Source organism: Hemitrygon akajei, chromosome 12 (assembly GCF_048418815.1).
Source record: "Hemitrygon akajei chromosome 12, sHemAka1.3, whole genome shotgun sequence".
Lineage (NCBI taxonomy): Eukaryota > Metazoa > Chordata > Chondrichthyes > Myliobatiformes > Dasyatidae > Hemitrygon > Hemitrygon akajei.
In genome coordinates this window covers 65,062,878-65,077,548 of record NC_133135.1, presented here as the reverse complement: position 1 = coordinate 65,077,548, position 14,671 = coordinate 65,062,878, and the positions used below count along the sequence as shown (strand labels likewise).

Here is a 14,671-nt window from a genome sequence, read left to right as displayed (position 1 = left end):
TATTATGATCACTGGCTCTAAAGGGTTCCTTTACCTTAAGCTTCTTAATCAAATCACCGAATCATTAAACATCGAATCCAGAAATGCCTTTCTCCTAATGGGCTCAACCACAAGCTTCTCTGTAAAGCTATCTTGATGACGTTCTACACGTTCCCTCTCTTGGGATCCTGCACCAACCTGTTTTTCCCAATTTACCTGCACATTGAAATCTCTCATGACTATCATAACATTGCCCTGTTTACATACTTTTTCTATCTCCCGTTGTCATTTGGATCCCACATCCTGGCAACTATTTGGAGGCCTGTATAAAAATCCCATCAAAGTCTTTTTACACTTGCAGTCTCTGAACTTTACCCCCAGGTATTCTATATCTATTTGGGCTTGCCGGTGGTGTAGTGGCATCAGCATTGGACTTCAAGGCAAATGGTCCTGAGTTCAAACCCAGTTGGGTCCCAACCTGGGCAGCAAAGACATCTGTGTGGAGGAAAGGCCTGGCAATCTACTTCCATATCTTGTCATGAAAACCCTATAGACCCTATGATCCATGAGGTCACAAAGAGTTGGATTTGACTTAACGACTGATAAATTTTATATCTTCAGATTCTCTGTCACTTCTTTCTAAGGATTTGATTTCATTTTTTACCTACAGCACCACCCCAACTCCTCTGCCTACCTGCCTGTCCTTTTGATACAATGTGTATCCTTTGATGCTAAACTCCCATCTATTACCTTCTTTCAGCCATATCTCAATGGTATCTGCCAATCTCTAATTTTGCTACTAGATCATCTACCTTATTCTGTATACTGCACACATTCAAATATATCACCTTCAGTCCTGTATTCATCACCCTTTTTGATTTTGCCCCCATACTACACTTAAACTCATCTCACTGACTGCAATTTTGGCCTATCATCTGCCTGTCCTTCCTCACAGTCTCAGTGCACACTGCATCTACATGTTTGTCCATTGCCCCATCCTCAGTCCTATCATTCTGTCTTTCATCTCTGCCTCCAAATTAGTTTAAACCCTCCCCAATAGCTCTAGCAAGTCTACCCTCAAGGATATTGTTCCCACTCAGGTTCAGGTGTAATCCGTCCTTTTTGTACATGTCAAACCTTCCCCAAAAGAGATCCCAATGACCAAAATTCTGAAACCCTGCTCCCACACCAATTCTTCAGCAATGGATTCATCTGCCAAGTCATCCTGTTCTTATCCTCACTGGTGCATGACACAGGCAGCAATCCAGACATTACTACATCAGAGGTCCTACTTTTTAGTTTTCTGCCCAACTTCCTATATTCTCTCTTCAGGGCCTCTTCCCATTTCCTAGCTATGTTGTTGGTACCAATATGTAGCACGACTTCTGGCTGTTCACTCTCCCCTTTAGAAAGCTGTAGACCCAATCCAAGACCCCCCTGGCACCTGGGGAGCAAAATACCATTCAGGTGTCTTTATCATGTCCATTTAATCTCCTGTCTGCTCCCCTAACTATGGAATCCCCTGTCACTATTACACTCCTCTCCTGTCATCTCCCCCTCCCACCCAACTGTATCCAAAGCAGTATACTTATTATTGAGGGGAAGGCCACAGGGATACTCTGCACTAGCTGCCTATTCCCTTTCCCTGTCCTGACAGTCACCCAAGTACCTGTCTCCTGCAACTTGGATGTGATTGCCTCTTATCTGTAGCTCCCATCGATCACCTCCTCATTCTCGAGGATGAGCTGAAGGTCATCATGCTGCAGCTCCAGTTCCTCAACATGGTCTCTAAGATGTTTGGTTTGGTTCACTTTGTGCAGATGTAGTTACCAGGGAGACTGGAGGTCTCCCAGAGTTTCCAGATCTTACACAAGGAACATAATACTAATTCTGAACCCATTCTCAGTGCACCAGCTATGTACTAACAGAGAAATAAAACTTACTAGAATCGTATTTAGAACCTCCTCCTGTTCTTGCCCAATCTGTTGAGCCAAAGCCAGACTACTTTAGCATTGCCCTGCTCCAACAATGGCCACTCTCACTGTGAAACGGGGACACCTCTTGTCCCCTTATTAGGGAGAGAGAGCGCCTGTGGTATGTCAAATACAGGGTGAACAAGTAGTCTTTGGGGTACAGCAAGTCTGTGTCCTTATTGATACTTTGCTGCACGTTTGAGTGCTTGGTGGAGAGCGCTGATGCCTTTTTGCTGGTGGGGGGGAGATGTCGTTGCCTTGTTGCTGTTTGTGCATGGGAGGGGGGAGCTGGGGGAGACTTTGGGGGTTCTAATATTTAACTGTCATTCATTCTTTGGGGCACCCCTCTGTTTTCATGGATGTTTGCAAAGAAAAAGGATTTCAGGATGTCTATTTTATACATTTCTCTGACATTAAATGTACCTATTGAAGAAGCACAATCAAGTAAGGCTCAAAAAGTGGTATTGTTGTGTCATGGCTCCAGGGCTTGGGGTTTAATCCTGACTTCTTTGTGCTGTTTGCTCATTCTCACTGTAACTGTGGGGATTTCCTCCAGCTACTGCAGTTTCCTACCTCCTATAGATGCCTGGCAAGCTAATTAACCACTGTAAATTAACCCCAAGTAGAAGTGGCAGAAGAGTCATGGAGAGATAATGGACATATGAAAATTAGCACTGTGAGAGAGACAAGGGGAGAACACAACTGATTGGATTGCTCTGTTGGGAGGTAGTATGGACTTGATAGACCTAATGGCCTTTTCTTGGGTCATAATCAAGAATGTAAGCTCTATTGTCCAATGTCCATCTTGGTGGTTCCCTGGCCAATACCTGGCATTGGCTTAGAAGGTTTAGCAGCCTAATTCAGCTGCAAAAAAAACAAGTATTAGATCCTGTGGAATGAGTCTGCAAATAAGCTTACCATATTAACTGAGGGGCTGTGTACTTGTCCAATTTTGTCCCCTGGCATACTGGAAATAAGATAGCAGAATAACTCTAATGTCTGGTAGAGTGGAGTTGAGTTGGGTCATAACCTGGTAGATTGCTGATTATGGTCTTCCTTCAACACTGCACAGTGTTCCCATTGGGGAAAAAAACATTTGGATGCATTCAAATACTGCATGGATTGGCTGGGAACTGTAGAGTTTAGCAAGGCTTGTTTCTGGGAAGAGAGAACACGTCTCAGAAAGATGGAATTCGGCTGTCAGTATATAGAAGAGGGTTTTTAAAACGTGTTCCCAGTTTTGGGCTATAAAGATGCAGAGCGGCGGGAGGGACGGACATTTCCTGCGCTGTGCCGCTGGGAGTCAGTTTCTCTCTGTGCTTCTTCACGGGGGACTTCATCCCAGGGGTGATAAATCTGCACTGTTACATAAAAAGTGGTTAAATGTTGATTTAGGCATAAACGGAATAAAAATGTTCGATCTCTTTGATGCACCATCAATAACTCTAGGAGACGGGAGGTGAACAATAGGCTTTTATTAACAGCAAAAGAGAACAAGACATCTCAGAGACTGAGGGAGGAGCAGTGCCTCCAATCGCCTTTATACAGGGGTCTGTGGGAGGAGCCACAGGAGCAGTCAGCAGAGGGGCGTGTCCAGACAGGTATATGTAGTTTACCACACTCTTTAATTGTTTCAGCACGAAAACATTATTATTGTTTGGACATAATGAAGAAATTCCAAGGATAGGTTTTGTGATATACCTAATATTCACTCTGCAATTTGAAGGGTCCTGCTACTATCTAACTTTCAGTGATTTTCACGAATAAAGCCAAAAGTGTAAGTTGACACATTGGACAATTGTGCTGCCCTCTTGGGCTCAGCTAATTTACCACAGGCAGAAGGAAGCCTCTCGTCGCCCATGTCCATAACATTCAGCTTGTCACCGTCCATGCTTGGGGTGAGATTTACCACTCCACCATTTTACCAGTTATTTTGGGGAAAATTAGGCAACGGGCATGAAATCATCAACCCAGAGAAAGAAACCATCCAGTTAGTGACCATCAGTTATAAAGCCAGAGAAAGGCCCCAGTCCGTCTGTAATGGCGTCAACCATACATTAATCCCATCGTTGTGCATTCTATTTATTTTCTTTAATTTGCTCTTCAACGTGCGGGTTTTTATTTTATTCACATGTTAAAGGTTAACAGAAAAATAAAATTGGAAAACAGCGATAGTAGAAAATGTGAAATCCTAGAAGTGAGCCCCAAGAGAAGACAGCAGCAAAGTAATTGTGGGACCCCAGCGCCACAAGGGAAACCCTCCTGATTAATTAATGCTTTTAAGCTAGAATTACAACCGTCACTTTGCCTTCGTCGTTGAGCGCTCAAATTACTATATCCTTACAATGAAGGTAACTGTGTGATTTAATGGGAACTCCCCTGATCGCACGGAACAGGGCAGCGCCGCACACCCACTGAAGACTGCGCTCTCGATGCCGTAACTGTAAAGGCATTTCCCCCAAATGTTCCAAACGCACCGGCGCTGCTTGCTCCTTCCTTTTGTTGGCCGTTGTTTGTGAAACCCGCTTCCTGGACTGCATTTTAAATGCAATGGATTTAGTGCACGAATCAGCCCGCGGCTGCTGGCGGAACAGCCGCCACGCCACGTCTCCATCTCCTCTCGCTGTCACATTTAACAACACGATAAATTACTGACTTTAACGTCGGAATGAGACCAACGTTATTCTTTTAGTCAGCCGACTAACTCAGAAATGATCCTGCACATCGATGTAATGACAATTTCATTTGGACTGCATATTTTTGCTCGCTTTTGCCCCATTTATTAAATGTAATTATTTAATATATTTTATTGTAATTCATAGTTGTTAAATAAATTATGCATTGCAATCTACTGCTGCGATAAAACAACAAATTTCATGGTTCTGATCTAACAGACATTGGCAACCTTCGTGCTTGCACTGAATGCCACTGAGATCCACACAGATGTAGGTGTCACGCACCTCCAGTTGACGTAAACAGCGAGTAAATAAAACCATTTAGCAATTCAGCACAACGGTTAAAGTTATACCTCCGGGGACAGCAACGGCCAGACAGCTCTAAAGTGGCTCCTTTATTCTGATAGGCCACGCGGCACAAGTGTATAGGGAGCACGAATTCCCAGCGGTTCAGAGAGCGAAAACATTGCAGTCCCCTGTTCCCCAAATGTCCACAGCAACCACCGCGATTTCAAACTCGACAATACAACCTGTATACTATTTTCAGCTAGCCGGTACGTGAAAACCGAACATTCAGAATTTTAATAATTATAAGGAATAACGGGAGACGCTAATAATTAACCCTTTCATATGTATGACTAAAGTCAAACACTGCTTTCATTCTCGAAGCAGGTAGTACTCGCTCTGGAAAAGATCGCAGATTTTAAAGTTTTTTTTCGGCAGACATCTTCAACGCGAGTCAGCATGAATCAGGTTTTCCGCTGGAGTTGAGAGTACCATACTTCCCTCCCCACACACAGTGACACCATTCAACTTTCGATCTCTTGCGGCTCTAGGGAGGATAACATTACTGGCACAAAGTGTCTGGGTTTCCAATGCAAATTGGTCATAACCGGGCATGAATGGATGGCGTATCCACGAAGAGTTGAAGAGACACGCACGCACGCACAAACCCTCCAAGAGACGGGCTGGCAAACAAGCCTGTATTATTACTACGGATTAGTTTCATTCGTTGCTCATTTTTCCACACTAACACAACGTAACACAATTCTCTCGGTTTCCACTTGTCAAAGATTAACATCTAACAGTACATCAGATTGAAATACTTGATAGTTCGTTCTTCGCCGCGCTACAACCAAGAAAGTTAGCTCTGTAATTAAATCATCCTCACCTCGGATATAATTGCATTTACTCTCATCCAAGCTGGAGACAGATCCGCCCATTATGCCGAGACTAGAATACCGGCCGGAGCGCTGAAGATATGTTGAACCACGCCGGACCGAAACCGTCAACCGCGGAACACGCCGCCGAATACTACCCTGTTCATTCTGCTATTATAATTAACTTCCTGAGAGAAGTGACCGCCTTCACCCCGCCCCGTTCCTCAACTAAATCAATTACATTGGCCTAACACAACAAGAATAACTGTCGGCGAATGACTAACAATAACTAAGCGATAGATTGCACAACGTAGTTACATGTCAACAGGTCTGCTGAGCACTAATGTCTGCCGTAGGTACTTTACCACCTTGTGTCCATGCGAGCGCGTTCTGCAAGTTGCCAAGTGCAATTTCATTCCAAGCGGTCGGAAGAAGAACTCCGTGGATTTGCCTCACTAACCAACCCTCATAAATAATTTCGCCACTGATTTAGGATTGTGCCCCTTTCCGTAGGTGGGCCAGGGTGGCACTTAGCACTTAACTTGCCAGTTTTGTATTTCAAAGGATAAAACAAACTTCCTTGCAATATACACACAAAATGCTGGTGGAACACAGCAGGCCAGGCAGCATCTATAAGGAGAAGCACTGTCGACGTTTCGGGCTGAGACCCTTCGTCAGGGTGCAATAGGCTGAGTTCTGCCAAAAATAATTACAAGTAAACTTCCGAGACAAAATGGACAATTCTATATTTGCTATTGCGCTTAGTTTTGATCTTGGAGAAATCAAACTGGTTTCCATTTCAACCGGTATTTTGTAATCTCGTCCTGATTACACGTAACACCCTCCCTCAAACGACAAATCACTACTCCCCCCCGCTGAATAGCACTCTCTGATCTAGTTGCGCCAGGCCACCTTGGCACCGGTACGCGTGACTTCCACACGGGTCTTGTGGAGACAAAACCCCAGCTGTGCGCTGAGCACTCCTTCCTGTCTGTGCTGCAACACGATCGTGCTAAATAAGAGAGACTTAGATCTGGCAGATGAAACTGGGCGTCCATGAGATCCCGTGGACCACCAGCAGCGGCAGAGATGTACACAGTAACCACTGGATCCTTCATATTCCCCACTCTATTGTTACAACCAAATCTGACTCCATCAGCAATGTCGAAAGGCAAGTTGACAGCAGCACTGGACTCAGATGAAAACCAAGTGCCAACTCGGTGAAGCTGCAAGGGCCTGGGCACATAAAGCCCAAATAGCAATCACAGCCTACTACAGACAGAAATGAGTGATCCCACAACCTACAAAATAATACTAACAAACATGAGGACTCTTCCAGCCCTGATGAAGAAACTCGGCCCAAAACACTTTTCCACAGATGCTGCCTGACCTGCTGGGTTCCTCCAGCATTTTGTGTGTGCTGCTTGAACTATACTCTAATACGGTTGGAAGGAGGAGACCCAAGAAGCCGTTGCAAGTGTAACAGTGGCTCAGCAACTCCAGCACCCCGGGTTCAATTCCAACCTCTGGAGCTGTCTGTGTGAATTTTGCATGAGCTCCCTGTGACCAATCCAGGTGCTCTGATGATCCGGCACATCCCAGATGAGCTGTTGCTAGGGTAACAGACAACAGTAGGCGGATGATGGGGAAATCAGGATGGAGTTGATGGATTGGTGTGAGAAGTAACTTATGTGGATGTAGGTGGGAGGAATGAAATTGATGAGGCTGCTTTGAGGGAAATTATTGGTTCAGTGGGTTGAATGGCCTACATCCACGTCAGGAACCAGCATCTGCATTCTAAATATAAGGTTGAAGCACTTATAGGTGAGCGCTGATAAAGTGCTGAGAGGGTGATTCACCTTGACTTCTTCATCCAATCTCTGCCATCACAGAAGACAGTCTTCAGACATTCAATTTGCTCCACGCGATTTCAAGAACCAGTTGAGGGAAATTGATGCAGTAAAGACTAAGGAATCAGGCAATATCCCAGCTGTAGGGCGGAAGATCTGCACTCCTGAAGCAGCAGAATGTTTAGCCAAACTGTTCCAGTACAGTTACAACAGTAGCATCGGCCTAACAAAGTCAAAGCAAATTTATTATCAACGTATGTATTTGTCACCATACGCTACCTTTACAGGAAAACAAAGAAATGCAATGGAGTTTATAAAAAGCTCTACATAAATAAAATCTGACAGACAATGAATGTGCAAAAAAAAGACAAATTGTGTATATAAAAACTTAAATAAATAATATCGAAGAGGCAAGTTGTAGAGTCGGTGAAGGTGAGTCTGCAGGTTGTGGAATCAGTTCAGAGCTGAGGTGAGTGAAGTTATCCACACAGGTCCAGGAGCCTGATCATTGTAGACTAATAACTGTTCCTGAACCTGGTGGTGTGGGGCACAAGGCTCAACACAGCAACACAGAAAACACAAAGTTCAGCAGCTTCGGCGGTGTCTAGGGATTGAAATGGACGTTTGACATTTTGGGTCAAGGCCCTTCATCTGTGCTGAAGTGGCAACTATCTATTTCCGTCCATAGATGCTGCCTGGCCCACCACGTTCTATAGCCTTTTCTGTGTTGCTCCAGGCTGCAATTTCTCATGTCTCCAGTGTGGAAAATGACTCAGGTATGTCCTCTTTACAAAAATAAACAGGAAAAATCCAATCCAGTTTATCTCTACCTAACCATTCAATTCTCAATCATCAGCAAAAACAAGGAAGATGTTATCAAGAGCTGGAATATGTGATTAATGTAGGCTTGGTGTAAAAGGATGGTTGAAGATCTTTGCCGACTCAGTGAGTCAAAGGGCCTATTTCCATTCTGCATAACTCTATGGTTTATATCATTGTGTAAAGCTAGTTCAATGATATCATGGAGTTGTTGAACCATTCAGTGTTCAGTACTTCAGTTGAAGCTAAGTATTCCCTGGCCTGATAACCCATGCATATTTTCCTCTTTCTGTTGCTTCCCCAACTGAGTGTTACAGCATTAACAGTTGCTGTTGAAGGCCAACCTATTGCTAAATTACTTTTTGTAGTTTATTGTTCATATTAACCCTCTTATTAGAAGAGTTAATCCAAGTGATTGTTTTTCGTCTGTCTGCTGGCAATTAGGTGTTTTTTTTCTGTATGTTGTTCCTTTAGTCATTGAGTAAGTATAAATGAGAATTCCTATTAGAATATGGCTCTAAAACAAACTTCAAAGATTAGTGAGAGAAAATTAAATTATTCACTCCTGCTTTGATGTACTTAAAAAAATAACTGACAGTAATGCTGGTAGGCCTAGCATTTAGTGCCCATCCTGAACAGGATTTGGGAAGATTGTACTTTATGAATGAGAGATTTAAGATTAAGAATTGACCATCATCATTTACCTTATGTGTAAGCAATGTTTTCTAACATCACCCCTGAAAGGTCTGGATGTACTTTTAAGATGATGCACCATGACCCTAAACTCCACAACCAGCAGAAATACAGGTATTTCCTCGCTGTCTACATTATCAGTTTCACATTGTGGGGTCATTCAGGTGGACTGCTTATCCAAGATGGCATTAAGCTTTATGAAGATGCATTCACCAAAGCAAGTGGAGACATTACATTGCTTTATTGTGCCTTTGGCAAGTTAGGAAGAGGCTAAGCTAATGACCAAGCTTCTTAAACTATGCACATGGCAGGTCCTGTTAAGGTGGTAGTCAGTGGTGCCCCTTAAAGATATTAATATTAATAAGCATTGGATGATACTGAGATGTGGCTCGACCACCTTTATTGACGTGGTCAGGCCATGGTACTTTGCGGCATAAACTTTACTTGCTAAACTGAACGTTCCTCTAGTCTTGCTGAAGTCTTCAAATGGAATTGAAAATTGTCCCATGATCGGTGAACACCCCAACTTCGGACTTAACATTGCTGAAACAACTGAAATCAGTGTGTCCTCAGGACCTCACTCAGGGAGCTGGTCAATGTTTTAGAAGCTGAAATGGCATGCCAAATATGGAAAAGTGTGCGTGTGCACGTACACCGTGAACTTCTTCCCCTTTGGGAAACAGACAGTATCACAGGTACAGCATATTCCTGGGTTTATCCACTGAAATCAAAAGTGGGTAGAACTCTCATTCAATACAGTTTATTTAAACACCGCCTAAGCCAAAGAATCTCTTTGCAATATTTATACAAAAGAAAAAGATGCACCTGCAGTTTTTCCATTGTGGCAACAAGAGGCACATCTTGGCCAGCAGAGGAATTAAATCACAATAGTGATACCATACACATCAGTTTTATATAAGTCTTCTATAACCCAAGGCAAATTTTCAAGAAAAACAATGCCATGATTGTTTATTTTTGGAGATCAAAGGAAATGACTTTGCTCCATAAAATCCACAGATGGGTCAGAATTGCAGAATAGATCACAGAATGGTTACTGTAGTGAAGAAAGCTATTCAGCCTACTGATCTGAACATAAGAACAATCCAGCTCATGCAAATATCTTGCTCACTCGCTCTCTCCTCTGCCTGCATTTTCATTCCTTTTTTTGGATATCCATCTGGCTCCCTTTTGAATGTTGCAATCAAACCTCTAGAATGTTATATTCTGGATCCACTTGCTTTATAAAAGTAAAATTCTTTGTCCCACTTCTGGTAATCATTTTTATTCTATATTCCATGGTTTTTGCCTGCCCACCAATCCAAGGCTGCCAACATACGTCACTCTGAACACAGTCTAAACATCACTCTGAACACAGTCTAAAACCCCAGAGCAAGTAACTTGATTGCAAATCAATTAGAATAACCATGAAAAAAACCAATAAGAATAATAAAAATGATACTGAAATCCATATTTTATGGATACTATAGGGTCTTGGTCACACAAAAATAGTCATAAGTGATTCTGTTTACATAGTTCCAAAGAAGAATGTCACCACAAATGAAAGGATATTATATAATTACAATACTATGTTAAGAACTGTAAATTTATAATAAATCATCATTTAATAATAACAAACTAAAGCTTACTGTCTCTGCCATCATTCATTTTATTTTGTAGCTAAAAGGAGGAAACAGACGGCAGACAGATCATCTGCCCTCGTTACAGAAGCACTAAGAAAAGGCCAGTTACTCTAAAGTCCAGTTGTACTCCCAGTTCATGTCTTAATTATCTATCCTTCTTGATGTCCACTTTTCACAGTAAAGTCACAAGGTATTTTACATTCAGAAGAAGCTCATTTTACAACTTAATAGTCTTTATTTAATAAAGCATTTAACATGGTTATTGAAGCTTCTTTCTGTGCTCAATTATGTTCAAGTATTACAATCTAATGTGAATAAAGCAATTATTCTTAACCAAGCATTTAGCACATTATCTCTAAAATGCAATTTATTACAAATAATTCCAATAACCTAAGTCAAATCAACTGAGGTTGTAATTTTGGATGAATATTTTGGTTGTATTGATTACTAATTTCGACACTACTACTCCCCCTCCAACAAAGTGTCAATATTTATCAGTAATAATATGACCCTTAGAGTAGGAAAAATTCATTTGTTTTGAATTTCAGAGTTGTACCTTAAATTGAACATTATTGCTTTACCCCACTGTGACAATTTAATTGCTAATACTGGCAATTGTATTAAATCTGATTAAGGCTGCCACTATAATGTCAATAGTTGTGAGTTTTGGGCAGTATTGTACTGTTAATTTGAGCACAGTAGGAATTCATTTACCCAATCTCATTTAATTTAGAAATCAAAAGGTTGACTGGTATTTCACCAATGAAAGTTCAATTTGAAACTAAAGGCTCAAGGAGTAAATAAATTACAGAAAACAAACTGTATAGTTCTTTATAACAACAGCTTTGCTAGAGAGAGATTTAATTTTTTTTTCATTTTCTTTTGGACTGATATCTAACCTAGAGCACTAGTGAGTGAAAATTGTCATGGAAACAGAATTCAGTATGTTGGCGTGGAGTTGCTTCATGCTTATCTTTGTTCATTGACTGTGTCTCCTGTCTTTAAAATATTATATTTTAAAGGCAGGAGACACAGTCAGTGAACAAAGATAATCATTTTTAGTTAGGAGATATGATGGTAACCTAGAAATTGTTACCTGTCTTTTGTAAGTTAATTACTTTTTCAGACTGGAAACATTATTGATTACCAATTTAGCAATGCACTGAATTAAGAGAAAATGCTTAGAAAAATCATTGATGTAATCAGTGAAGATTCTGCTGAAGTGCATAAATTCACGTAATAAACAATATGTCAGATTCTGTCCACACGGTTATCATGTAATGCTTCCCATTTTAGCACAGACCACGTTCCTAAAACTCCTACACCTCCTCCCTTACCACCATTCAGGAGCCCAAGCAGTCCGTCCAGGTGAGGCAGTCCTTCACGTGTCAATCTGCCACTGTCATTTTTTGCATTCAAGTGGCCCCTTCCACATTGATGGAATGACTTTGTTGAACACCTTTGCTCTGTCACTGTAACAGCTGGGATCTTCTGGTGGCCAGCCATTTTAATTTCACTTCCTAGTTTTATAGCAGCATGCCTGTGAATGGCCACCTCCACTGACAAGTTGAGACTAGATGCTGAGTACAAGAATAGCACCTCATATTCCACCTTGGTAGTCTCCAATTTGATAACATGAACATTGATTTCTATAACTTCTGACAAGTGCTCTCCTCTCTTCCCCCAATTTTTGTTTTCTTTTATTCTACTGGCCCCATCATCCCTTCTCTTTGCCCTCCCCCTCTCCCTCCATCTACCCATTACCCATACATTCCTTCCTTTGGTTCCCCTCCTTCCATGGACCACTGTCCTCTCCTATCAGATTCAATTTTCTTCACTTCCACCGATAACCTCCCCACATCTTACACCGTTCACACTTCCCCCCTTCCCTAGGTTCACCAATCACCCACTAGCCCTTGCTCCACCCCTTCCCCTCACTGTCTGGTGATTCCACTCTTTCTTTCAAGAAGGGTCTGGACATGATTGTCCATTTCACTGTCTGACCGAAGATACCTGTCTCATTTGAAGCATTATTCTCAAAAAGCTCAAAACCCAACTCCAACTTTAATTGTACAATTTTATAGACTAATATACCGTGAGCATTTTCATTTTTAGCTCAGACATTTCATGTGTTGCTTCACTGTCTGTCATTGTTCTAACAAGCCATATCAACTTCTGGCTGGTTCACCCTGACATAAATGAAGTCCATTGATACACTTTAATTTATTTTTAACATAATATTGTAGAGAAAACGTGACTACCACCATCACTAGCCAAGACCATATGACACTTAACTGCAAGATGCTGCAGCTCTGTGGAATAAGACTGAGACGGAACCCTGCACTATGATACGTTAACCCTGAAGCTGATTCCGCAGTCTCTCCCTTTACCTGATGTCTAGTCCATACGATGGATGGTAAAGCCCTCTACTGCTCATATTAACTCCAGGTGTGAATTGTGAAACAACGATCAAATTGCAATTGTATGCAGTATATCCTTTCAGAAAGGAGGCTGAGATATAATTTCTGTTTGGAAGGTTTTTTTCCCAGCAAAATGAAGCGATGGGTATATATTAATTATTTGTTGAACTTTGGAAAATTCAATGTTTAATGTATGTGAAACTTTAAAGTTCTATGTATATGAACGCCTTTCTACGCTGAGACTCGGACTTTCACCTTGGAATCAGGTGTTGGGCTAAAATACAGACGGACACCCAAAGCGGTCAGAATTGCTCTGTTGTTGAAGGTAGCATTTTTGCACGAAGCTCCAATTCACATTCTCCGGAAGACACAAAGGTCCAAGAAAAACACAGAAAATCCGAATTCAGATCCCAGCATTGCGGCAATGCAAGTTAAATAGATTTAATTACCAGGAGCAAAAGCGGGTAGTATTTAAGATTTTAAAATTTCTTGTCCTGAGCCATCAATAAAAACGATTATGTGTCATCTCGGACTGTGGAAATTTTTACAAAATTGGCGGTCAGGTTTCCTCCGAACGCTCTGAATGGAACACAAACCTTACGACTGAACGACAGGATGGTGAATATTCCTGATAATACTTAAAGTCAAGATTAACACGTGTGGACTTCATCTTAAGACACCACTGGGCACACAGTTCCTGCCCCGACACCAACATCTGTAGAAACCTGACTCCCTGCGAAGTTTAACGTAAAGTGACGAGACCTAATGCTCCATCCTTGAAATACAAGCAGCACTCCCTTCACCTTCCATGCAAACATGCAACAAAGTTGATATTCTGTCATATCATATCTGATAATCTGTGATTATCAGCAATAATTAAAATACATTCTGTTAGTTGTGTTTTATTGCAGTTTAGTAGTTAACTTAAATAGAACCCTGTTAATATAAAATGCAAGGTATCTGTAGAATCAAAAGGATATTTCCATACAATATGACAATTCCCAGCTCTCACCTTTCAATTCAATTAGAGACGAGAAATTCTATGCAAATCCATACAGGTTGACTTTACAGTGAATAACTTAATTCATGTAATTTGCCAGTACATTTTTGTAATCCCCCAAAAAGAACGAGCAATAAAACAGTGTATTAAAGTATATAGATGACAACATCTAATGCGGTAAAATAAGACCCGAAATAATTATGATAATGATGATGTAATCCGTAATTATAAGTATTTGCACACAAAGGTAGTAGTAGCGGAGAATGCAGAAAGAAAGGAGTTATATTCCAAATGCAGATTGCTTTCCCAATGTCCATTGCGGAGACTCGCCATATTGCAAGTGGCTTGGTGCTCCGGGGCTGTTTACATCGCGGGAGGGAGGAGAGAGTGCCGGCGGACCGAGTGGCTCGGTCTCCCCGTTGCAAGGACGGTAAGTGTGGGGCTCGGGGTGCTGCGGGCCGG

General features: G+C 41.7%; 2 protein-coding genes across 4 annotated transcripts in view; one reads left to right on the top strand and one right to left on the bottom strand.

The window, feature by feature from the left end:
• The window catches only part of LOC140737119 (protein Niban 1-like), a 140,193-nt gene extending 133,559 nt beyond the window's left edge, over positions 1-6,634 (bottom strand). Inside the window, exon 1 of the mRNA XM_073063304.1 lies at positions 5,799-6,634. Within this exon, the coding sequence (XP_072919405.1) occupies positions 5,799-5,850 (52 nt within the window). The 5' untranslated portion in view covers positions 5,851-6,634. The remainder of the gene's footprint in view (positions 1-5,798) is intronic.
• A 7,863-nt stretch (positions 6,635-14,497) lies between these two features.
• The window catches only part of rnf2 (ring finger protein 2), a 54,157-nt gene continuing 53,983 nt past the window's right edge, over positions 14,498-14,671 (top strand). For all 3 annotated transcript variants that reach the window (XM_073063306.1, XM_073063305.1, XM_073063307.1), the window contains exon 1: positions 14,498-14,639. In XM_073063306.1, coding sequence (XP_072919407.1) covers positions 14,501-14,639 — 139 coding nt within the window. In that variant the 5' untranslated portion in view covers positions 14,498-14,500. The remainder of the gene's footprint in view (positions 14,640-14,671) is intronic.